This window comes from Hippocampus bargibanti, linkage group LG07 (genome assembly GCF_051943395.1).
Source record: "Hippocampus bargibanti isolate YZ-2025 linkage group LG07, ASM5194339v1, whole genome shotgun sequence".
NCBI lineage: Eukaryota > Metazoa > Chordata > Actinopteri > Syngnathiformes > Syngnathidae > Hippocampus > Hippocampus bargibanti.
The window spans coordinates 24,858,195-24,883,188 of record NC_142740.1 but is presented as its reverse complement, the minus strand read 5'-3'; the positions used below and the strand labels follow the sequence as shown (position 1 = coordinate 24,883,188).

The 24,994-nt window shown below is 38.8% G+C and overlaps 1 protein-coding gene across 5 annotated transcripts in view; it reads left to right on the top strand.

Annotated features, from left to right (window-relative positions):
- The window catches only part of dennd1b (DENN domain containing 1B), a 163,316-nt gene that overhangs the window by 85,272 nt on the left and 53,050 nt on the right, over positions 1-24,994 (top strand). For all 5 annotated transcript variants that reach the window (XR_016115620.1, XM_089001451.1, XM_089001453.1 and 2 more), the window contains 3 exons: positions 4,784-4,884; positions 7,809-7,854; positions 10,154-10,255. Coding sequence is in view for 4 of the 5 variants with exons in the window: in XM_089001451.1 (XP_088857577.1) it covers positions 4,784-4,884; positions 7,809-7,854; positions 10,154-10,255 (249 nt within the window). In the remaining variant the exon portion in view is untranslated. The remainder of the gene's footprint in view (positions 1-4,783; positions 4,885-7,808; positions 7,855-10,153; positions 10,256-24,994) is intronic.

The following is a 24,994-nucleotide window of genomic DNA, read 5'->3' as shown; positions in this document are numbered from 1 at the left end:
ATCAGGCTCCACAAATAACCTGCACAAGCCATCTGTACAATTTGAAGAGAATATACAAGCAAGGGAACCAGCTATTAATGAAGTATCTAGTGTGTCTGCTTGCATCTGTTGCTGTTGCAATATCACTTCCAAGATGCACAACCCAGAGCTCCTTGAGACACTTTATGCAAAAAGCTATCCATTCCATCAAACCATCAACGACCATCACAAAGGCAAATAAAACGACTTTATTATACTGTACAGTTTATTTCTTTAATTACAATACCATAGGACATTTATTATCCATAAAATAAGGTATATTGTGTGTAGTTTTAAGGCTTATTTAGTTGAAAATTATGTTTTATGGGACCAGGGAACGGACTATTCTCATTTTAATGGTTTCCTACGGGAAATTAATGTTTGGAATACACACTTTTCGCCTTACACACATTTTCTTGGAAACAATTAAGTTTGTAAGCCAAGGTATCACTTTACTCCCCTCAGGGAGGTGCTTTCGATCTTCCCCCAAGCCATTAACTCTGTAAACAGTAACCCAAATATAACTGCATTGTACCTCTTGCATTTTTTTTATGATACTAGTGCAGCGTGTTTTACAGGAGACGAATTCCTTGTGTGTTCTACATACTTGGCCAATAAAGACAATTCTGATACTGATCTCAATCTATACGGTGATAACAAATGAAACAAATGTGAGCGTCTCATTGTCGGTAATCTCTAATTCTAAAGTAACCCCCCCAAATAAATAAATAAAATAAAACAGGCAGCGGGTGTGAGGAGAAGAGTGAGAGACTCCTCTTTTCCCTTTCAACCTGCAAGTAAATCACACCAGTTAAGGGGTGGGGGGGGGGGTCTCACATTGAGGCCTGGTGGACATAATTGGAGTTGCTTAGCGAGGTGTTCTGTGCCATTACCTCCTGGTACCAGTGAATGACTGGGACTTGTCTCGCACTCCCAGAGGAGGAATAGACTTCGCCGGTTGGATCTCCACTTTGTGTGTGTGTGCGCCTTCGCATGTGTGTGGGTGTAAGCCCGCAGTCAGACTGCTGACCTCTCTAAATCACAAATTAAAAGCCCTTTATCATCGCTTAAAGGACAACCGACTTCAAAGGGTGTGTGTGTGAGGACGATCACTTCAAATGACTTCTACTGAGCGTATTTTACAAAGATTCCATCGCATATAGCTATATTTTACGTTTTAAGACTGAATATTCAGGAAGTCTTGTTTTCAAGTTAATGACGATGCCTGACGTGATGTCACAGAAGGAACTCCCCTGACCGAGAAAGGACACACAATGCATTTTGCGGTACTTTGTTTGGTCTGAAAACTTTGTGTTGATCTGTGTTGGTGGCGAAATTAGAAGGAAAACAAATAATGCAATGGTGAATCGTGTGTTGCACCAAGATTTGATATGAGTTGACACAAATTCCCAGCAGACAAATCAGCCCATTTCCAACGGAGCTTGGGCGCCATCTTGTGCATTTTTCCTGGGACACTACATTTCAGTCCAGACGCCTCAAAATGATACGGAAGTACTTCTTTAATCAATTGTAAACATTTATGCTTTCCTCCTCAGAACTATTTGAATCATATTCCTAACTGGATGAGTAACAAGAAAGCATCTTCTCTGAATCTGAAGCCATTGTTTTGATTCTGGAGCAAGGCAAGACGTCCTGGCGTGACGTCACGAACAAGGGGGCGGGACCTTCTTAAACTCGCCACTTCCGAGGTCATTTTGAAGTAGTTTTGGGACACTAATTCATTTATATTAGTATTTTAGATGCTATAAAACGTTTTTCTGATGTCAGTTAGGAACCAAAAAAATGATGTCGGTTGTGCTTTAAGTTAGGAAATAAAAACAGATTTTGATAGCAGCTCCTCCACCGAGTCTTTTACTTTCCCACATTAATATTCGTGGCATTGATTTCTTTTGAGAATTGACAAACCAAGCCAAATTGTTTGTGAGTGAATTCATTTTGAAAGGAGCCACGGCGTTGTTGCGTGTTGTCTTGAAGGCGGATGGCTGCTATAGGAAATATGCATATTCAGATACACAGAGCAAGACACCAATTAATTGTTGATTAAGTCTTAACTATTGTGGGACTGCCTGGGTGAGAGATTGCGCCGGAGCAACAAATACCCCCACCCCCACCCCCTTCTCACTCAGTCAATAGGAAAAATGAACGCGGTTAAAACAAACATGCAATACCACTGTCTGAAACTCATGACAAAAAGTTAGCGGACACCAGGGCAGACAACTCTGAAAAAGTTGCCTGCCCGGCCATTAAGTTGCCTGCCCCGTTTTTCACAACTTGAAACACAATAAGACGACTAATCGCAAAATAAACCAACCAGAGTATAAAGGATTTTTTTTTTTAATTAAGGATGTACCTGCCACAAATCCTTGCTTAATTTATGGTAAATATCCCTTGCTGAAGATTTTGCTCCAGTTGTCGTTTGTCCATACACTGTTCGTCATGGCGCACAATGCAATGTTTGCGTTGCGTTGTCTGCTACAAGCCACGTGAACTCCTCTTTCCACAATGCTTTTAATGTACGGTTACGTTTTGTAGCGTCATAAATTTTGTTATCTTCCTTTGAATCCTTCTTCTGGGGCGAGAGGTTCTGTACATCTACTTTGGGAAATGATATGCAAATGCACGACCTTATAACCTTATATATATATATATATATATATATATATATATATATATATATATATATATATATATATATATATATGCACGGAGAAAATTACATGCAAACAGGGTCGGATATATCGATAGTCCCGGTTATATCGATATTTTTTCGGACTCCCTTGAATATCGATATAACGAGACTTTACTGTATATATATATATATATATATATATATATATATATATATATATATATATATATATATATATATATATATATATATATATATATGTGTATATATATATATATATATATATATATATATATATATATATATATATATATATATATATATATATATATATATATATATATATATATATATATGAGTCCGGAAACACGAAGCAGGCTTCTGATTGGCTGCTGTGCCGAGTATGCAAATTGCCAAACAAACCAAAATTCGGAAATTTCCAAACCGAACGAAGATTTATTGCGATTTTTAAATCTTCGTTCAAACATTTGCTTTATTGAATAAAGTAAACGTTTAATTTGGAAAAAAATGTTTTTTTTGTTTTGTTTTCTTGAAGATGTTGTCGGCCACCCGGGCGGAGACGTTTTGTAAGTTGTACACCCGACGTAAAAATTGCACGCTCCAGGCATCCGGGCAGATGTTATTTCAGACACTGCAAGGACGGTGGCGCATTGACACAAAAACGCACACAGAGCCCCTTAGATGTCCGGGCTTGATGTGCGGTTTCGCTGCAAGAGGTGGAGGAGGAACGGAAAGTGGTGGTGGGGGTGGTGGTGGTGCTGTTTTTCTGGCAGTGGCGGTTTTGGCTCTTGGCCGGTCAATTGTGACACTTTGTGTGTCAGTGAGCAGAGGGTCTCCTGATAGTTGGGTTTGTGTGTGCCAGTGTGTGTCCGCTTCACACGTTGACTGTGAAGCTGTAGCATTATAACAGCGTCTGCTGCTCCGGGGTCCCGGTGGTATTTGCCTCGCCCGCAGTCTCTCTTGGCTAACTCATGTTTCATTCTTTGGCAATTTGCCCTAATGAAGTCCCGCAGGAGCCCCTCAGACCTCTGTTCTCTTTCCATATTTAATCATGTTATTTTAATCTGGGGGATGAGCTAACGCCCCATTCCCCTGCCGTGCCCGCACGTGTGTGTTGCAGGTCATTACTTTTAGCTTTTTTTTTTTTAAGAGATACCATGTCATGAGGAGGGGGGGGGGGGGTTGAGGCACTGGCTCGAAGACAATAGAAGACAATCATTTTGAATATTTTTTTATGCAGTCCCGATTTGACTGCGTCATCAGATGAGCCAAACCTTTGAAAAATGTCATCTTCATTTGATTGTTCTTCATTGTATGCTCATTAAAAGAGGTTACTTGTTGATTTTTCCCCCCTTTTTAATATCTCAGGCGGGCAGCCCAGTAGTCGAGTGGTTAGCACTCTAACTTCATTATTACATTCATTACTACATTATGTCACTTCCTCACTTTCCAGACGACACTACCTCACTTTACATTCAGAAATTACATGTATTGTCCTGTTGTCAATTGTATGTCTTTTTAGCCACGTTATAAGTGCCTTGCATGCCTTGCCCGCTTGGTCCGAGAGGACATTAATTTCATCTGTGCTGTATGTCATGCATATTCGCATATTTTACAATAAAGCTGACTTTGACTTTGCCTTTGACTTCACAGTGCAAAAGTCGCAAGTTCAACACCCGCTCCGACCTCTCGGAGGTCTGGCCAGCGCTTTATTGGCACCTAAGCACGATAAAAATAAACCCAAAATAATTTGTTAATGGGGCTGTGTCATATTTGGAATTTCCGAATAAATTTGTGAATGGCAGTCATTGAGTTAATTTTAAAAAATACACGCTATATTAGTTTGCCATGTCAACTTTGGCACTGGCTGGATTATTTTTTTGAATGATTCTAACAATACAGAACAAAATCATTATACCCCTCACTTGACGTTTAAAACAGTCACATTGTCCTTGCAAAGGCAGATCTGTTCAGCTTTTGTGCTGGTTTTCATTGTCCGGTGCATCAAAAAGCCAGGCTTTGAGAGCATTCAAATATTTATTGACTGCTGATACTACCGTTGACCTGTTCAATTGTTTCTCCTTTTATTTCTAGTTAACCGCATGTGTCCACGGTGCAGCTGCTTTGCTCTTTCCAATGTACTGGCAGCATATCTTCATCCCGGTGCTTCCCCCGCATCTTCTGGACTACTGCTGGTAAGGCTCGTCACCTCCATACAAACACGTGTACACACACACACACACACACACACTGAACAGAATATGGTGTGGGGTCACCATGCTTCATTACGCTTGGCTGCGATATCATCTTTATCACCCATCTTAATGGACTGAGGTGATGTAATCTGTAAAATGTAGTCTTGCCCTCTGCATTGACACCACATGGGGTTCAAATTCTTTAACAAAAATCTATATAAAAAATAGATAGATAGATAGATTGCTCGCTAGATAGATGAATAGCTCGCTAGATAGATAGCCCGCTCGCTCTATAGATAGCCCACTCGCCCTATAGATAATAGCTCGCTAAATACATAGATAGCTCGCTAGATAGATAGATAGCCCGCTCGCTCGATAGACAGAAAGCTCGCTCGATAGATCGATAGATAGATTGCTCGCTAGATCGATAGTTAGCCTGCTAGATAGATAGATAGATAGCCCGCTAGCTAGATAGATAGCCCGCTAGCTAGATAGATAGCCCGCCAGCTAGATAGATAGCCCACTAGCTAGGTGGATGGCTAGCCCACTAGCGAGGTGGATGCCTAGCCCGCTAGCTAGGTTGATGGATAGCCCGCTAGCTAGGTGGATGGATAGCCCGCTAGCCAGGTTGACAGATGAATGTCTATATACACTGCTTTGGAGATCATCTTCATGTACTATGAGGAGCGTGTCTTTAGAAAGTCTTCATCACTGACTGTAAAATGTGATTTTCAACACTGGGCAGACTCAGCAGTAGTTAATTCAATCACAAGGGTGTCCTCCGAGCCCCGATTACGAACGTAAAATTTTATTAGAGGGAGAGCATGTACAGTATTGTGTTCCTGAATGTACCTCTGTGTTAATCTGCACATCTCTTGATGGACGATAGTGTCATAACTTAGTCGATTACACTGCAGAGCTATGAGCCTGCTGTGTGTTGCTGGTTTGTAATTAGGCTGATTATGGGGCTGCAGTCCCTGAACACTCTTGGGCAAGGATGATCTGACATAACACTATTTAATAAAAGAATGTCTGTATAAGTCTTAAAATATGTTTCTGTTTAACTGCTGGATTGTATTTCGAACATTACTCACTGATTCAACGTGGCCTTTTCAAATAAGTTGTCATATATACAGCCATTATAGCAGGATTCTGACAAATTACTGGCATCAGGACAAACAAACAAAAAATAGAAATACTGTAATTACTTCATCATTGTTGTCAAATTAAATTGTAAAAATCTGCAATTCAACCACATTTTTTTCATCATACCGCTGATGTATATTTTTTTCCATTTTTTGCATACGTGGATTAAAAGAACAGTTGTGACAACTGATAAATTCGAAATTTACAATGTTGAATTGTATCCAAGGTCAATTATTGCAAGTCAGGCACAGGCATAAATATAACTACGGTCTGGACGTTTTTGGCCCACAGGATGATATTTTACGCTCCCCTACTTGATATCAAAGTTGATGGGAGCACGAACATGAACCCCACCTTTGACATTTTGTCTGTATGTGTGTGTGTGTGTGTGTGTGTGTGTGTGTGTGTGTGTGTGTGTGTGTGTGTGTGTGTGTGTGTACATGTGCTTGTATTCTAGTCATATCAGGACATTTTTGAGAACACACCTTTACTATGTGGACCTAGCTAAAAATGAATACATCATTTTTCTACACCGTCTACAGCACTCTAGAGCATGCCAGGATATTCCCAGACCAAAAATAAACCATGTCCTTATATTGCACACATTTCGAAAATTTTATGTTTAAAGGACAAACGACGCTTCCAGACAAGTTGTGTCCATAATTTGTAAAATCACTTCAAATGACTTCTGCTGAGTGTATTTTACAAAGATTCCACGGCATATAGCTATGTTACGTTTTAAGACTCGCGCTGAATATTCAGGAAGTCTTGTTTATGAGTTGGTGACGATACCTACCGTGATTTTACGGTAGGTATTGTCACTGACCGAGAAAGCAACACACAATGTATTTTGGGTACTTTGTTTGGTCTGAAAACTTCGTGTTGATCCGTGTTGATGGCGAAATTAAAAGGACAACACATAAATAACGCAATGGTGAATCGTTGTATGTTGCACCAAGTTTACTATTTGAGACTAGCTGACACAAATTCCCAGCAGACAAATCAGCCCATTTCCAACGGAGATTGGGCGCCATCTTGTGCATTTTCTGGGACGCTACATTTCAGTCCAGATGCCTCAAAATGACACGGAAGGACTTCTTTAATCGATTGCAAACATGTATGCTTTCCTCTCCAGAACTATTTGAATCATATTCAGAACTGGATGAGTAACAAGAAAGCATCTTCTCCGAATCTGAAGCCATTGTTTTGATTCTCGAGCAAAGCAAGACATTTGTCAAGAAATCAGGGGGCGGGACCTTCTGAAACTGGCCATTTCCAGGTTCATTTTGACATAGTTTTTGGACACTTTAAGTCATTTTTATTGATGTTTTTCATTTGACTAAAAATATCAGCCTGCGTGTTTTGGGTATTTTAGATGCTATAAAACATTTATCTGGTGTCAGTTAGGAAACAAAAAAATGGTGTTAGTTGTCCTTTACGGCTTAGAAAATTAGAAAGTAGAATCTTATGTTTTCTGGGAACCTGGGAACGGATTATTCTCATTTTAATGGTTTCTTATGGGAAATTAATTTTTGGGATACACACTTTTCGCCTTACTCAGTCTGCCTGGGAACCAATTAAGTTCGTAAGCCAAGGTATCACTGTACAGTACACTTTGGATTCCTTTGAAAACTCAAATTCTAAGTAAGTTTATATTTACCCCAACTTGAATAAAATAAACTGGGCACAGTTTTTCATTGAATGTGTGAAATTTGTTGTAGCAACTTTCCCCTTTGATTGTGAGTTCTGATGAATTGTTTTCCTCTTTCCATGTGCAGTGCCCCCATGCCATACTTTGTGGGAGTTCATCTTAGTCTTCTGGAGGTATGTTAGGTAATTCTTTGCTAATCACATGCACATGAAAGTGCATGCAAATATATATGCATCATTATGTATAAGTACGTTTGTGTAGAGTTTACAGATGGATAACGTTTGCACATCAAGCAATTATATGCAACAAGTTCAATGTTTTATTTCCTGTGAAGGAAGTAAGGACAACCGACATCTCTGGACAAGTTGTCTCCATAATTCGTAAAAATGCTTCAAATGACTTCTACTGAGCATATTTTACGAAGATTGCACCGCATATAGCTATATTTTACCTTTTAAGACTCGCGCTGAATATTCAGGAAGTCTTGTTTTTGAGTTGGTGACGAGTCCGTACGTGACGTCACTAAAGGACCGCCCTTGACCGTAAAAAAGATGCATTGTAGCGGTCCTTCCATCACGTCAATGTATTTTGCTGTACTTGTTTGGTCTGGGGACCTCGTGTTGCACCCAAAAGCCGCCAGAAGAGGGCATCCAAGCTCCATGGAAGGAATTTATCAGCCTGTGGAAACGGGCTGATTCATTCTTCACAGGAGCTAGTCGCCATTTTTCTGCCTCTTTTCCGGGACGCTCCATTACTGACCAGATGCCTCAAAATTAGACGGAAGGACTTCTTTCATCGATTGCAAACATGTATGCTTTCCTCTTCAGAACTATTTGAATCATATTCATAACTGGATGTGTAACAAGAAAGCATTTTCTCAGAATCTGAAGCCATTATTTTGATTCTCCAGCAAAGCAAGACGTCTTGGCCTGACGTCACGAACTGGGGGCGGGACTTTCTGAAAATGCCCAATTCGCAGCTCAATTTTTTTGCAGATTTCGGACACTTTAAGTCATTTTTATTTGTGCTTTGCATTTGAATAAAAATATACTGCGTGTTTTTGGTATTTTAGATACTATAAAACGTTTTTCTGATGTCAGTTAAGAAACAAAAAAGTGACGGTTGTCCTTTAGCTGCCTTTCCTATGTTATGGGCTGCTTTTTTTAGTTGAAAAAAATGCATGGTGATTTAAAAAAAACTGGACACAAAAGGTTTCCTCTTTGTCTCTTGAGCTTATACTCTTTCTTTCCTCTACATGAGAGAAGGAAAAAAAGGCTGAAAACACAAACAATCTCAATTGTTATAAACCTTTTTGTTATTCGGTGGGGCAAGCAATTGGCGTTTTCTGTGAGCATATGTTGAAGCTTGTGTGTGTGCGTACATGCAAGGTAGTCGTCTGACAGTTGTGGCAGTATTTATCACACTGGATCCATGACAGACCCCCTTTCTTGCCACTCCATAATTAGTCCAAATCAGCACGTGAGCCTCCACTGCACAAGCTGTCACAAAAGTGACAAACTAGAAAATTCACACACCATACACTAGGCTCCCCCTACCCCACCCCAACACACACACACGCATGTATTCTGCATCACACTGAAATAATTGTTGAGTTTGTTGCCATCAGGATGCGTGCAGTGTAGCACAGATTCACCATGTTGTTGATGCATGAGATTTTAGTGCGGAGGAGAACGTAACATTCAAATATCTTCTTTCACCGCCATTCTTCAAGCCGCCGTGTGTGTGTATTTGACAGGAAAGATGTTCTAATTGCACATTTTCATTGCCAATTGTAAGGCGGTGGAAGGACAATTCTGTATTGTAGTTCTTAAATCTTGCCCAGACTTTTATGACCTGTCACTCTGACAACACACACTGTTTCATGAAAAGATGTTAATTGTAAAATGAAACAAAATCTATAAATATGAACCAGCATGAAGGGTCATTACATTTATCATAGACACCTCAGTGGTGTTCTGGAAATAAATGATACTCTATTAGTTACGGACATACAGTTTGCATTTGACTAATTAAAAAAAAAGATTGCTGTTCAATCTTCCCTGTGGTGTGAAAGAGCGACTTCTGACCCCAAATGATGAATCCACACGTTCGTGGTAAAAACCCAAACAGTTTAATGACATTATTTCTTTCTTCACAAGTTATTTCCTGGCTAGTAAATCACACGACACTTTTTATTTCCAGTCGCAGCTTGGATTGATTCAGACGTAGCACTACAGAAGGCCCAGGGGTGATACGCACGGCCCGCCACTGTCATATTTGTTGTAGTTAAGCATTGTTAAATAAATACCCAGATGCTTCCGATTCTGCCAAAGCGCAACACTCACGACTTATTCGCCTTTGCAGCGTACTGGTTACTGTTATTACGAATTATCGGAAATTGTGTTCCACATTGTGTTTAATGCAAATCAAACACAGAAATTTGGCTAATTCTTGGATGTATTCCTCTGGTAGCGAGTGCGCAGTCGGTCCTTGGACGATGTGGTTATCCTGAACGTGGACACCAACACACTGGAGACTCCCTTTGACGATCTGCATAATCTTCCCAGCGATGTGGTAAGACACTCTCACACACCTTTGATTCAGTCGCCCATTTTTATTACTTTGTGCTTTTAGTCCAAGATTAAATGTGAAACACATTTTTTTCCTTCATCTTTTGAACTACCGTATTTATTCAAGTGTAACGCGCCAAATTTTCTACCTAAAAATAACTCAAAGTTTGGGGGCGCGTTATAAACGAGGCCTGGGTAAAAATTCTCATATATATGTAATGCTTTATCCCTTCCAGGAGGGGGGGACATTTCCATGGTTATTCTCCATATAATATAAGAATAATACATTTCATTTCTAAGTGCCTTTCAAAACTCTCAAGGACACGTTACAGTCACAGGATCTTTTTTCTTCGGGTGAGCAGCGGCAGCCACATGCGCCAGCGTTCACTCAACCCGGAGGTTCTTTCATTATTAGAATGAATAAACAAACCTATAAATAAAAACGTGTATATATATATATATATATATATATATATATATATATATATATATATATATATATATATATATATATATATATATATATACGATATTATTTTCATTTCCCTTGCACATTTCTAGTCTTTTTATGTATAATTAGTACCGTTTAGTACGATACCCGGTTGTTACGATAATCCGGTTATTACGGTGCTCCTTTTCATCCCCCGCCGGCCATTTTTGTTGTTTACATCGATATATCCGTCGCGCCATTGGTCAACTTGGTCACGTGTCTTGTTACGTGAGCCGCCATCGGTCGCGCCATTGGTCGACTTGGTCACATGAGCCGCCATCGGTCGCGCTATTGGTCAACTTGGTCACGTGTCTTGGTTACGTGTCACGCCATCAGTCGCGCCATTGGTCGACTTGGTCAGGTGACTTGGTTACGTGCCCAGCACCCGTGTAGCAGAGCCATTTTCAGACGCTAGCTCGTGTGTAGCAGACGAGATTGAAGTGTTTGTGTTAAAAGGTAAAAATGGGAAGCAGAAGAAGATTGATGACTTTTTTAAATTGTATACATAATACAGTAAGATGTAAGCGTTGCAGTTTCCCTGTTGTGTTATGTACATGCCCACAGTACTGTATATGAATGCAATCGTTTTTTGCAACAATGTTTCTTGTTTTGTCTGCTGAAGCGCGATGATTTTGAAAATTATTAACATTCCATACTGTGTATTAAAGGACAGCCGATGTCACGTTTTATTCAAATGCAAATAAAAATGACTTCACGCCAAGACGTCTTGCATTGCTTGTGAATCCAAACAATGGCTTCAGATTCGGATAATATGCTTTCTTGTTACACATCCAGTTATGAATATGTTTCAAATACACTGTAGTTCTGAAGATTAAAGCATACATGTTTACAATCATTAAAGAATTATATGTGCCATTTTGAGGCAACATTGGGGGAACATCTCTCACCCAGAAAAAAAGGGAGCTAATGGCCAGCTCCGTTTCTTATATGGCGCTTGGCTGCCCTCTTTTGGCGGCTTTTGTTTAATGCAGTTCGGCGCAGGATCGGATATATCGATAGTCCCGGTTATATCGATATAACGAGACTTTACTGTATATATAAACAAACAAATACATACATAAACAAACACATAAATAAATACGTATATAAATACATATATAAATACATAAATATATACAAACAAACCAATAAACACAAAACAAACACTTAAATAAATAAATAAACAAATAAATGCATAAATAAATACATAAATATATACAAACAAACAAATAAATACAAAACAAACACTTAAATAAATAAATAAATAAATACATAAAGAAATACATAAATACATATATATAAACACATAATTACATACATAAATACACATATAAACACAGAAATATAAACAAACAAATAAATACAAAACAAACACTTACATAAATACATATTACATATATAAATACATAAATAAATACATATGAAAAAACATAAATATATACATAAATATATATAAACAAACAAATAAATACATAAACAGTTTGTTCAGTTTCGATTCTCGGAAAGACTCGGATCACACGCATTCTGTTTTTTTATTGTTGGTTACCATGTCTTTAGCTACGCTTCATTTCATTTCCTCGCATCGCCCAAACTGAAATGTGAGTTAAGCATTGCTGTTTTGCACAATTACCAATATCCAGAGTTTCGATTCAGTGTTCTTCATATTTTAATTGATATACTGTTACAAAGCCGAGAACAAGTGAAACAAAATTTTAGACCGATTTTTAATGATACACGTGTGCGCGTTATACTCGAATAAATACGGTCAGTCTGAATCTTCAACCGTTCTATATACTGACTTATTCAGGGAGCCAAAACGTGTCATTGTATTGTTCACTCCTCACAACCCCACATCATTAACGTCTGCAGCACTGGCTGTCTTAAGTAAACTCCCGTTGCGCCGAAACCGAGCTTGAAGGCAAACATCGTTCCCTGACCATCACAGACATGAGGGAAAAAAAACTTGCAACTCCCTTCTCTTCATCTCCATCCATTCTTATCATTATTTTACCAAGCCTTGCCTTGCCGCCTGCCCACCGGCGCATTTCTTTTTTTTTCTGAGAGCGAGGGGTAGAAGGTGGGAATGAGGCAGTGGGAAGAGGCGATGGCTGATTTTCAAGGAGGAGAGAGTGGGAAGAAAGGGGGCCAATTACCAGTGTGTGCCGTGAAGCCACCTGCCAGCGCATTGTCTCATTAATTAATGGCGCAATGATTCTGTGGAGATGCTTTCTATAGCGGTGACCAGCTTCAGGGTCACTCAGGTAGTTGCGCTCACACACAGTCACACGCGAGCTCAAAACAATACACAACTTGTCTTCCCTTGTCTCTGTCGAAGCGAGATTGTTTGTTTATCTGTTTTTAAACGGGTGCGTATTAAAAGTGCCTCTGCCAGGCACGGGAGGCACCCCGCCGAATCCACACATACACACACACACACGCTATTACCCACAATGCTTAACATCATATAGACTCAAATCCCGCTGCATGTTGACCTCTGGCCAGGACGACTGTATATAATTCAATCGACTATTCGGCAGATGACAAACGATGCAACTCCCTCAGAACTCCCACGTTTTAGCACGGCTTAGTCTTGCTATCTGTGTTGCAGTCATCATCATGAAACTTTCCAACCAGGAAATATTGCAAGTAACACTTTTTTAATTTAAAATTGAGGGGCAAGATAAAAAAAATAGGTCATGTAATCCAGATTAGGGTTTTGTGTTTGACTTTTTCAGCATAGTGTAGTGTGAATCTGAATTATACAGACGAATACAGTAAAGTCTCGTTATATCGATATCGGTTATATCGATAGTACTGCTTATTACGATACTATTTCTATGAACTCAAGGAGAAAATTACATGCCCGCAGAATCGGATATATCGATAGTCCCGGTTATATCGATATTTTTCCGACTCCCGAGAATATCGATATAACGAGACTTTACTGTATATGTTCACATTGCAAGGCATGATGATCAATTTATTTTTTGATGCATCCAAACTTCATATGCCCTTATTCGCATTACAAGAAGAAATGTGCCTATAAGATGATCGTAATACTTTGATGATGCGTACAAATAAGAATGTCGAGTATATTCAAACAACTGTGCTCCCAAGGAGTTGGACTTTAAAGGACAACCGACGTCACTTTTTTGTTTCTTAACTGACATCAGAAAAACGTTTTATAGCATTTCAAATACCCAAAACGTGCAGTATGATGTTTTTATTCAAATACAAAACAACAATAAAAATGACTTAGTGTCCAAAATCTGCAACAAAAATTGAGCTGCGAATTGGGCATTTTCAGAAAGTCCGCCCCCAGTTCGTGACGTCACGCCAAGACATCTTGCATTGCTAGTGAATCAAATCAATGGCTTCAGATTCGGAGAATATGCTTTCTTGTTACACATCCGGTTATGAATATGATTCAAATAGTTCTGAAGAGGAAAGCATACATGTTTGCAATCAATTAAAGAATTTATTCCGTGCCATTATCAGGCAACATTGAGGGGAGATGTCTCAACGAAAAAGAGGCACAAAATGGTGACCTCATGTGGCCACCTCCGTTTCCACAGGTTGATAAATTCCTTATATGGAGCTTGGACGCACTCTTCTGGCGGCTTTTGGGTGCAACATGAGGTCCCCAGACCAAACCAGTAGAGCAAAATACATTGACGTGATGGAAGGACCGCTACAATGTGTCTTTTTTACGGTCATGGACGGTACTTTAGTGACGTCACGTACGGACTCGTCACCAACTTAAAAACAAGACTTCCTGAATATTCAGCGCAAGTCTTAAAACGTATAATATAGCTATATGCGGTGGAATCTTATCAAAATACGCTCAGTAGAAGTCATTTGAAGGTATTTTACAAATTATGGACACAACTTGTCCGGAGACATCGGGTGTCCTTTAACTCATTCACTACACCTTTCACGAATTTATTCAGAAATTGAAAATATGACATAGAGCGCCATTTTGTTTTGTCATGCTTGGGTGCCGATAATGCGCTGGCACCTGGCAATGCTTTTTCCTTTTCCACAAGGGGGCAGCATTTCCCTTTTGTCCATGTTTGTTCGTGCTTCAGCTGTTTTTAAAGCTGTTTTTAATGTATTATTATGATGATTATTATTATTATCATTTTATTATTATTATGATTGACAGCACGTTCTAATTGATACATTTCGTTGTTTTTTAATCAGCCATTAATTGAGTGTGATGAGAGGAACATAGGACAGCAATGCAGTTATAAAAAGGAGATGTAATGAACATTTTTTCATATTTTTAAAAGTAATACAATTTAATTAGTAGAAAACAGACAATCACATACTACTTGAAATGCTTGGGTAAGAAACGCATCTTTTTCAGCACAGCAAAACTTGTGTATGTGGCAAAAGTAGTGTTAACTAATTCACTGCCATTCCCCAATTAGTTCGTGTTTTGTTTTTCTCATGCTTGGATGCCGAAAAAGGCGCTGGTCATGGCCTCTGGCAATCAGAATCGAAATCAGAATCATCTTTATTGCCAAGTATGTAGAACACACAAGGAATTTGTTTCCGGTAGAACACACTGCATTAGTATCATCACCCAAAAAAATTGTAAAGAGGCACTATACAGTTCTATTTGAGTTACTGTATAAAGAGTTAATGGCTTGGAGGAGAAAGCTGTTCAAAATTCTGCTGGATTTGGTGCGCATGGAATGTTTTGTCGGATTTCGTTTTTTGAAAAATGTTCTTATGACTTTAAAGTGTCCTTGAGAGTTTTGAAAGGCGCTTAGAAATAAAATGTATTATTATTATTATTTATTTATTTATTTTGACAAGGGGGAAGTATATCCTTTCTTTCCATGTTAACGCTTTTGTCCCAGCTTCAGCTGTTGTTGAAGCACTATATAAACCAATCTGTATGTAATGCATTGTATTTTGGACAACCTCCCTCATTTCAACCTCATTTAAACTCATTTCAAGCTCTCCAGACCCTTATAATTTAGGAATTTACTCTTTTTTTCTGATGAAAAAAGATAGTCTAAGGTTTCTCACGTTGCATTGAATGTTTATGTAGTCCTAAAACGCAATATTCTATGGGTCATGGAATTCAAGTGACAATGACAAAAACCCTGGCACTGGAGTGGACACATTTTTACACCTCGTCTGGTAGTGAATCAGTTAAATTACATGATTGACGGCTAAAATTCAAGGGAAGGTACCGATATTGATAAGAGTGCAATTTAGCACTGCGACCTGCGAGTCAAGCTAAAATTATTTGTAAAATGAGCTTGTCGTATAACCGAGCCAGGATTTTTGTGAAGCAACAGAAGCCAAGAGGGAAGAAAGCCTTGTGATAAACGAAGTGGCCCACTGATCCTTTTCTTTCTTTTTTTTTTGTGTTGCTTTGATCAGGTGCTCACCGTTTTCCCTGACTAATCACAGAACATAGCCCGCACGTCATATCAAATTACAGCACCCGAAACGGAACGTACACTCACATCAATATATATAACCCGGCAAATGACTGTTGTTGTTTCCCGTCCTATTTCTTTTGCTTTTTCTGCTGCTTGCTCTCATCTTTTCACCTGGGCCGCCGGATTAATAAGCAAGCGAGCAGGTACTAATTAAGTGGAATTCCAGGTCTCTTGTTAGTCATCTTGTTAGCGACGAGGACGTGCCACGTGGCATTTGATGTTTGTGTTTACAGACGGGGGAGGGGGGGGGGTTGAGGTATTGTATAGTCAAACAGAGGCCCGCAGTCTTGATTAATGCTGAGTGATTCTCTGCCGGAGCTTCGCAACCACACATTGTTTGCGAGCCACTGAAGCCCCCTCACAACTCACCCCCCCCCCCATTTTTTCTCTCCAAAGCGCGCCTATTATTCTGACTTTAAAAGCCCGGTGTCACTTTGTGTATAAATAGAGTGAAAGAAATTCAAAGCGTAAGGCTACAGGCTGGATTTTTACGTCTATTGCAAGTGTAACTAAGAGCAAAAATGAAGCGCCCTCATATTGATTCAAGCAAAGCTTCTGATATCCCGCTAATGAAGGCGACACAGGCTGTGAGCACATGTGGACCCTATTAGGCGGGTTGACTGACCAGTGGTCGTGTTTTTAGCAGGTTCAGAGTTCACAGTTGTCCCGAATTAGCCGTCCTTCCTCAGACCGGGACCCTTACACTGGCTCCAAGACTGCACGCCCCTTTAATGGTCTTTCCTCACAATTTCACACGTAATATTTTAGATTTATTGACTTTCACAAACGCTACCATGCCAGTAGCAGTTCCGTTTGCTTAACTCATTCACTGCCATTCGCAAATTTATTTGGGAGTTGAAAATATGACATAGAGCGCCCATTCCTGAATTTGTTCAGGGTTTTTTTTTGTTTTGCTTGGGTGCCATTAAAGCGCTGGCCGTAACTCTGGCAATGTTTTTCGCTTCCACAAGGGGGCACCATTTCCCTTTTTTCCATGTTAGCGCTTTGTTCCAGCTTCAGCTGTTGTTAAAGCGCCATATGAAGCAATATGTATGTATTGCATTGTATTTTGGACAGCCGCCCTCATTTCAAGTTCATATACAGTGATACCTCGGTTTACGCATACAAACTTTTCGGTTTACGAATGTTACATTTATGAAAATTTTACCTTGGCATATGAACTATTTTTCGGGATACACACGGAGCGCCACAATGAGTGATGTGTCCCGTTCTCCTAACAAGAAAATGGCAGCCGACTGTTTTTGCCCTCTATTTTCCGCCCCCAGTCTTTGGTTAAAGCCACGTGATTGGTCAAGAACGCAGCAGTGAGGGAAGGGGGTTAAAGATTAAAGAGACAGGCAGACCACAGAGAGAGAGTGATAAAATGGATCGAAAACAGTGGAATTTGGACTCGTTTCAACTTTGATAGTTCAAAGGCAGAGTGTAGACTGCAAGGTGAAAATTCCCATCAATCAGGCTCCACAAATAACCTGCACAAGCCATCTGTACACTTTATGCAAAAAGCTATCAACCCAGCTAAACAGAACACAATTGATGAGGAACAAGGTAAAATTATAGCAGAGAAAGCATCTACAAGGGACCATTCCTCAAGAGGGCGAAAGAATAAGGCTAGATTCCTCATCAATTGTTTAATGCTGATGAAACCGGTCACTCCATTCCATCAAGCCATCAACAACCATCACAAAGGTAAATAAAACAACTTTATTATACTGTACAGTTTATTTCTTTAATTCTAATACCATAGCACATTTATTATACATAAAATACGGTATATTTTGTGTAGTTTTAAGGCTTAGAAAATTAGAAAGTAGAAAATCATATTTTATGAGGACCTGGGAATGGATTATTCTCATTGTAATGGTTTCCTTTGTGAAATTGTGTTTTGGGAGACACACTTTTCGCCTTACCCACTCTGTCTGGGAACCAATTAAGTTCGTAAGCCAAGGTATCACTGTAACTCCAGACCCATATAATTTAGGAATTAACTCTTTTTTCTGATGAAAGAAGAGAGTCTTTGGTTTCTAATGCTGTATTGAATGTTTCTGCAGTCCTAAAACTCAACATATCTGTGGGTAACTGGAATTCACGTGTCACTGACAAAAACCCCGGCATTAAAGTGGACACATTTTTGCCCCTGTCTGGCAGTGAATGAGTTAAAAAAAACACACAACAACAAAAAAAGGAAAAACAAAAGGCAGAAAGATCTGAATGATCGGGTAAAGGTAATAGGACACAAAATATGACACAAAAGGAACCTTTCCATTTTTAACAACACCAGGCAATTTTTGTTGTTGTTGTTGCTTTTTATGGCTTTTGCTTATTTACTTTGTTTTCCTTAGTTTTGATTATCTCCCCGAAAAAAGAAAAAAAAAAACATCTTAGACTTTGCGAAGAATTGAAGTTCGAGTACTCCATATGCATAAAATAAACAATATTAATTGCACAAAGACCGTGCTTGTGTCAGTAAAATCAATGTGTTGACAAGCATCCCGAAGAGGAAAATAGTAATTTCCTACTGGAAGATCAAGGTATTTTTTTTCTTCTTCTTTTTCTGAAACACACCGCTTCTCCTCTGCAGCATAGACATTGCGCTGATAACTTTATAATTGGCTTTTGGTCGGTTGGGCTGTTTACCTCGCTAGTCATTAAAAGTATCCAAGAATAGAAAATTAGGAGTGTGTTAATTCCAAAAACAAACAGTGTGTGACTGAATCCCGATTCTCATTTGATCCCCCACAACTGATCTGCAACCAATTTTTCATGTATTATTCTTTCTGTGCCACGTGTTCAAGTGAAACGCTACAATGGGGCGTTACATGCGAATTTTTCAGATGCTCTCTTCACAGTCTAATTCCTTCTCTTTCTCCTCTTCTCTTGCCTCTCGCTGCTTTGCTGACACCGTGTACCCATACGCTCGCAGCCCTCACGCATTTGATCATTTGTATTCCCAATCAAGGGGTAAATATACGACGTACACTCCCACTTCCTGTATTTCAAGCCTTTCTTTGGAGGTTTACAAATGAATGAGGGGGCTGAGTGTCGTGTCTGCACTCCTCTCCTGAGATCACCTGGCACACTTAATCAAACATCCTGGATTTAATTTGATACTCGCTCTCGGAAAGCAACATCGACATCATCATCATCAGCTGTGGGCAAACTTCCAACATTTGCAGTCGCGCTGAAACATAAGGCTGGCGATTTCCAAATAAATCTACAGTAAAGCTTCCGACATTTACGCATTTTGACAGCCACTGGCGCAACTTTGTAACTTTATTACGATTAGCGCATATCGCGATATAGTCTGCGCCGTATATGACATACTTCTATTAAAATAGCTAAAGAAATACATTTAGGTAAACAACAATTGAAAACCCGTTTGTTTTCCTTTAAAGGTTTTAACTTTAACGTCGTGATCCGCCGGAAACTACCGAAATAGCTAATCGAATACTGTATTCATTTACCCATGTTGCATTGCAGTATTTACATCGAACGGCATTGACGGAGATGGTTGCAAGATAGAGTGAGAGAACTTGGGTAAAACTTTAAACTAAAAACATTAAAAACAAGCAGTAAACAAATATATTTAATCTACGTTGTGATCCGTGGGAAACCGCCGAAAGAGTTAATCGAACATTCAATTGCCCATGGTGCATTGCGGTATTTACATCGAACACATTGACATCAATGGTTGCGTTATGGGGCGAGAGAACAGGAGTAAAACAACCAGCAAACCAATATATTTTCGTTTTTTAAGAAGCAACGGAAGATAGTGACAATTCTTTTCAGCAAACTGCTGTTAATGATTCGAATTTAGTAGCTAATGGGAGCGATTTCAGAGCAATTACAGCATAACACAAATCTTAAAAGCAAAGAAATGTGTTAAAGTAGATACTAGTAAGAAATATTGTGTTAAGTGCTAAGCTTTGTCTTTACTGTAATACTGTAGAATATCAAAATAGGAATGATTGTGTAGTAACTAAAGAAAATAGGAAAAACTTTATTTTATGTATGAATACATTATTTGACTTGAATTAAAATTCTTGATATATCAAAGTCAAAGTCAGCTTTATTGTCAAATATGCTAATGTGAATGACATACAGCACAGATGAAATGACTGTCCTCTCGGACCCAGCGTGCAAGGCACTATATTTAACAAACATAATAAACACGAAAACGCCAACGGGAGAGAGAGGGGAGCCGCTGCGTGTTCACGTGCTGCCATTTTGGGGAATAAATAAATAAATAAATAAATAAATACACAAATACACACACACACACAAATAAATAAATGAATAAATAAATAAATAGTATGACGGCAAAAAGACAGAGATACACACACACACACACATATATATATATATATATATATATATAAGAAAAAATAGATTACAGTCAAAAAATGTTTTTTTTATTTGCAATTTAGAAATATGCTCCTTTGAATGTGTTTTGATATATTTCAATCAGTTTTGTATACTTCGACAATGTACTTAAATCGGGCCTATCAATTTTAGAATTTTTCAGACACAAGGGCTCCCTTCTTTACTTTCCCAGATGCATCCCTGGTAAAACAATGCCGCGACATTCCCAAACCAAAAGGTTTTATTTTTCTTGTTTGCCATTATTTATTTATTTTTTTTATGCTTTTTGTTTTTAGATAACTAGTTTTCCCTTTGAGATTGTGAAATGGCCCCAAATTGTCTACACACAGAGGCGCACACGCCACCACACTCATTTACGTTGATCACTTGGCCTTGATTTTCAATTTGCACTTACGTACAATTTAAGTTTCACAATTTGGTCGGGATACTCCTGATTTTGACCACAATACTTACGATTAGAGAGCAAAAAAAAAAATTGTCTTCTTTTGTCGCTCTTATTTTTCACACCATTTTGTAACAATACCATTCGCCCTGATTTGGAAAGTGACCGAACTGCAAATAGCCTCAATCACCGTCATTTTCTACCTGCGCTCAAAAATTGAGAATCGAGAATAGCTCAAGTCTCGCAGTGCACGTGATCTCATACGTTTGAGAACAGCAGACAAATAAACATGGCTGATAGTCGCAGCGAGATTCCAAAGCGTCCCGAAGGGGGGAAAAAGAAAGATATGAATGTAAATTTCAGTCAGGTTGGAAAACTGAATATTCTTGGATAAGAGCAAGCAATCGTTGAGTATCATTTTTATTTTGTTCAATTTGGTGTGTGCATATTTCGGTCAGCCATGGTGGAAAAAAAACATTGCGAAACACGACAAAACTGTGCAACATGAGGAATCAGTAAATAGTCGATCAACAAATGAAAACAATTAACACATTCTTCACCAGCAGTAAATATTATATAAAAGTATTTTTTATAAAGCAACTATTGACACAATACATGACAGTTCATTACATTTTTATACTAATTAAAATAAAATAACTAAATATAAAACAATGAAAGCATTTTTGTGTTTTATGTACTTGTTTCTTTCTTGTTACTCATCCAGTTATGAATATGATTGAAATAGTTCTGAAGAGGAAAGCATACATGTTTGCAATCGATTAAAGAAGTTATTCCGTGTCATTTTGAGGCATCTGGACTGAAATGTAGCGTCCCAGAAAATGCACCAGATGGCGCCCAAACTCCGTTGGAAATGGGCTGATTTGTCTGCTGGGAATTTGTGTCAACTCGTATCAAATAGTAGTCTTGGTGCAACACACAACGATTCACCATCACGTTATTTATGTGTTTTCCTTCTAATTTCGCCATCAACACGGATCAACACCATGTTTTCAGACCTAACAAAGTACCCAAAATGCATTGTGTGTCGCTTTCTCGGTCGAGAGCGTTCGTGTCGTGACGTGACGTCAGGAATCGTCACCAACTCAAAAACAGGACTTCCTAAATATTCCTGAGTCTTCAAACGTAAAATATAGCTATATGCGGTGGAATCTTTGTAAAATACGCTCAGTAGAAGTCATGTGAAGTGATTTCCGGAGGCGTCGGTTGTCCTTTAATTTACAGTTTTGTAACACTCACATTATTTTGACACACACCACAGAGTCGCGAGTATGAAAATCTCCCTATTTGTGATTTCTGAAACTTAACATGTACGCATTTATGTGGATCAGAAGTAAAAAAAAAAGAAAGAGGGCGGTTCAACATCACCCACTGGGTTGGTTCGACGATGCTAGAGATGACATTTAACTGTAGTTAATTATGTATGCAAAACTCAGCCGCTCAGCGGCTTTAAGAGGTCAGCTTGGCAAAATAGCCCCCACACAAGGGAAACTCTCATCGCGTCGCCCATTAAACCGCCGTCTTTTCCTCCCTGATTTATTTCGCCTGACTCGCGCATCATGTCGCCTGTACGACACGCTGTGAAACTCCAAAAAATGACACGTCTCACTGCACCTTAATTGCAGTTAATCGTCTCCGTATTTTAACTTGATCAAACACCGTCAAAGGCGTGTTTGAAAAACAGACTATTTTCCTCATTATTTTAAGTCCTTGACAACCTTCAATTTCTCCGACTTTAAATACAATAAAAAAAACATCATTCCCAGAGTTGAAAAGAGCATATTTTATTTGTGCTCACATGTGAAAGGACATGCCTGTTCAGTGTGTCTTTGTTCATATTTCTGTGTGTGCATACAGTTCAAACTGCTGCACATCAAAAGAAAGTGGGAGATTTTCATCACAGTTTTTTTTTCTTTGTAGTTCTTTAATTGCGTCCCCATGGCTTTCTTTCCATGGACAGACTCTTAAACAAAACATTCAGAGGATCTTTTTGTGGGGATTTTTTTTTGGCATTGGGGGTATAGAAAACTATTCTTTTTTTGTACAACAGACAAGTGTCAGGGCCGAAAGTTCCTGATGACGCTAAATTTTAGTGTGTTTTTGTGTGCAACTTAGTTTGAATGTATTTGCTTGTTCTGTAATTTTCAATAACAAGTACAGTAAAGTCTCGTTATATCGATATCGGATATATCGATAGTCCCGGTTATATCGATACTATTTCTATGCACGCACGAGAAAATTACATGCAAACAGGGTCGGATATATCGATAGTCCCGGTTATATCGATATTTTTTCGGACTCCCTTGAATATCGATATAACGAGACTTTACTGTATACTATTATAATATGTTTTTTTTTTCCGAATACGAAACAACCTGACGCTGTCACTCAGGGCCAACTTTGTGAAATATTTAACTCCAACTTGTATTTCCAGTAACCTTTCAAATATTTCACCATTTTGCACGGGAATAAGAAGTTGAGATGGAATTGACCTGAAATTTGAGCCAGCTCACTTTTGGCATCTTTGTCTGAAATTGCATCCAGTGGATTACATTAACGCACTAAAGATGCACTTCTGTTAAGGAATGCAATTAAGCAAGTATAATAGCATAAGTATAAGTAATAGTATAATAGTAATATCACTACTCATTTTTACAAAACAGTACATTTGAAATTTCATGCATGAATTGATACTGTTGTATTTTCACATTTCACAATAGTCACTGCCCTCATGATAGAGAAGGGTATGATGTGGTATTAAAATAATACTAAATAATAATAATAATAATAATAATAATAATACATTTTAAAGGACAACTGACGTCTCTGGACAAGTTGTGTCCATAATTTGTAAAATGGCTCTAAATGACTTCTACTGAGCGTATTTTGCATAGATTCCACCGCATATAGTTATATTTTACGTTTTAAGACTCGCGCTGAATATTCCGGAAGTCTTGTTTTTGAGTTGGGGACGAGTCCGTACGTGACGTCACTGAAGGAACGCCCCTGACAGAGAAAAGTACACATTGTCGCAGTCCTTCCATCACGTCAATGTATTTTGCTGTACTTGTTTGGTCTGAAAACTTCGTGTTGCACCAAGAAGAGGGCGACAAAGCTCAGTGTAAGGAATTAATTAGACTGTGGAAACGGGGTGATTAATTCCTTACACGGCGCTTTGTCGCCATTTTCTGCCTCTTTTTTAGTGCTACATTTTCCCCCTCAAAATGGCACTGAATAAATTCTTTAATCTATTGCAAACATTTATGCTTTCTTCTTCAGGACTATTTGAATCATATTCATAACTGGATGAGAAACAAGAAAGCATATTCTCCGAATCTGAAGCCATTGTTTTGATTCTCCAGCAAGGCAAGACGTCTTGGGGTGACGCCACGAACAAGGGGTGGGACCTTCTTAAACTGGCCACTTCCGGGTTAATTTTTTTTTTGCAGATTTTGGACACTTTAATTCATTTTTATTGGTGTCTTGCATTTGACAAAAATATCATACTGCGTGTTTTGGGTATTTTTGATGCTATAAAACATTTTTCTGATATGAGTTAGGAAACAAAAAAGTGATGTCGGTTGTTCTTTAAGCACCTTTCAAAGCTCTCAAGGACACTTTACAGTCACAAGCATAGGTACTATAATAAATAAAATACAATCACAAATAGAATACAATAAATAAAATAAAATAAAATTTTAAATACAGACAAAAGAGAGCTACACAGAAAATGCAATTTTAAATAGGTGGGTTTTGAGATGGGAATCGATGTTACAAATGTTGGGAGGAAGTGAGTTCCAAAGTTGGGGGGCAGAGCAGCTGAAAGCTCTGTCACTCATCGTGCTGAGGCGGGCAGGGGAAGGGGGGAGCACACAGAGCGTTAGCGCAGAGCGCCGATGCGTATGTGGAACTGCCGCGGCTTGGAATTGAAGCCAATTTACATGGGAACTGTTTACATGTTAGAAACTCTTCCCTACTTACGAACATTCA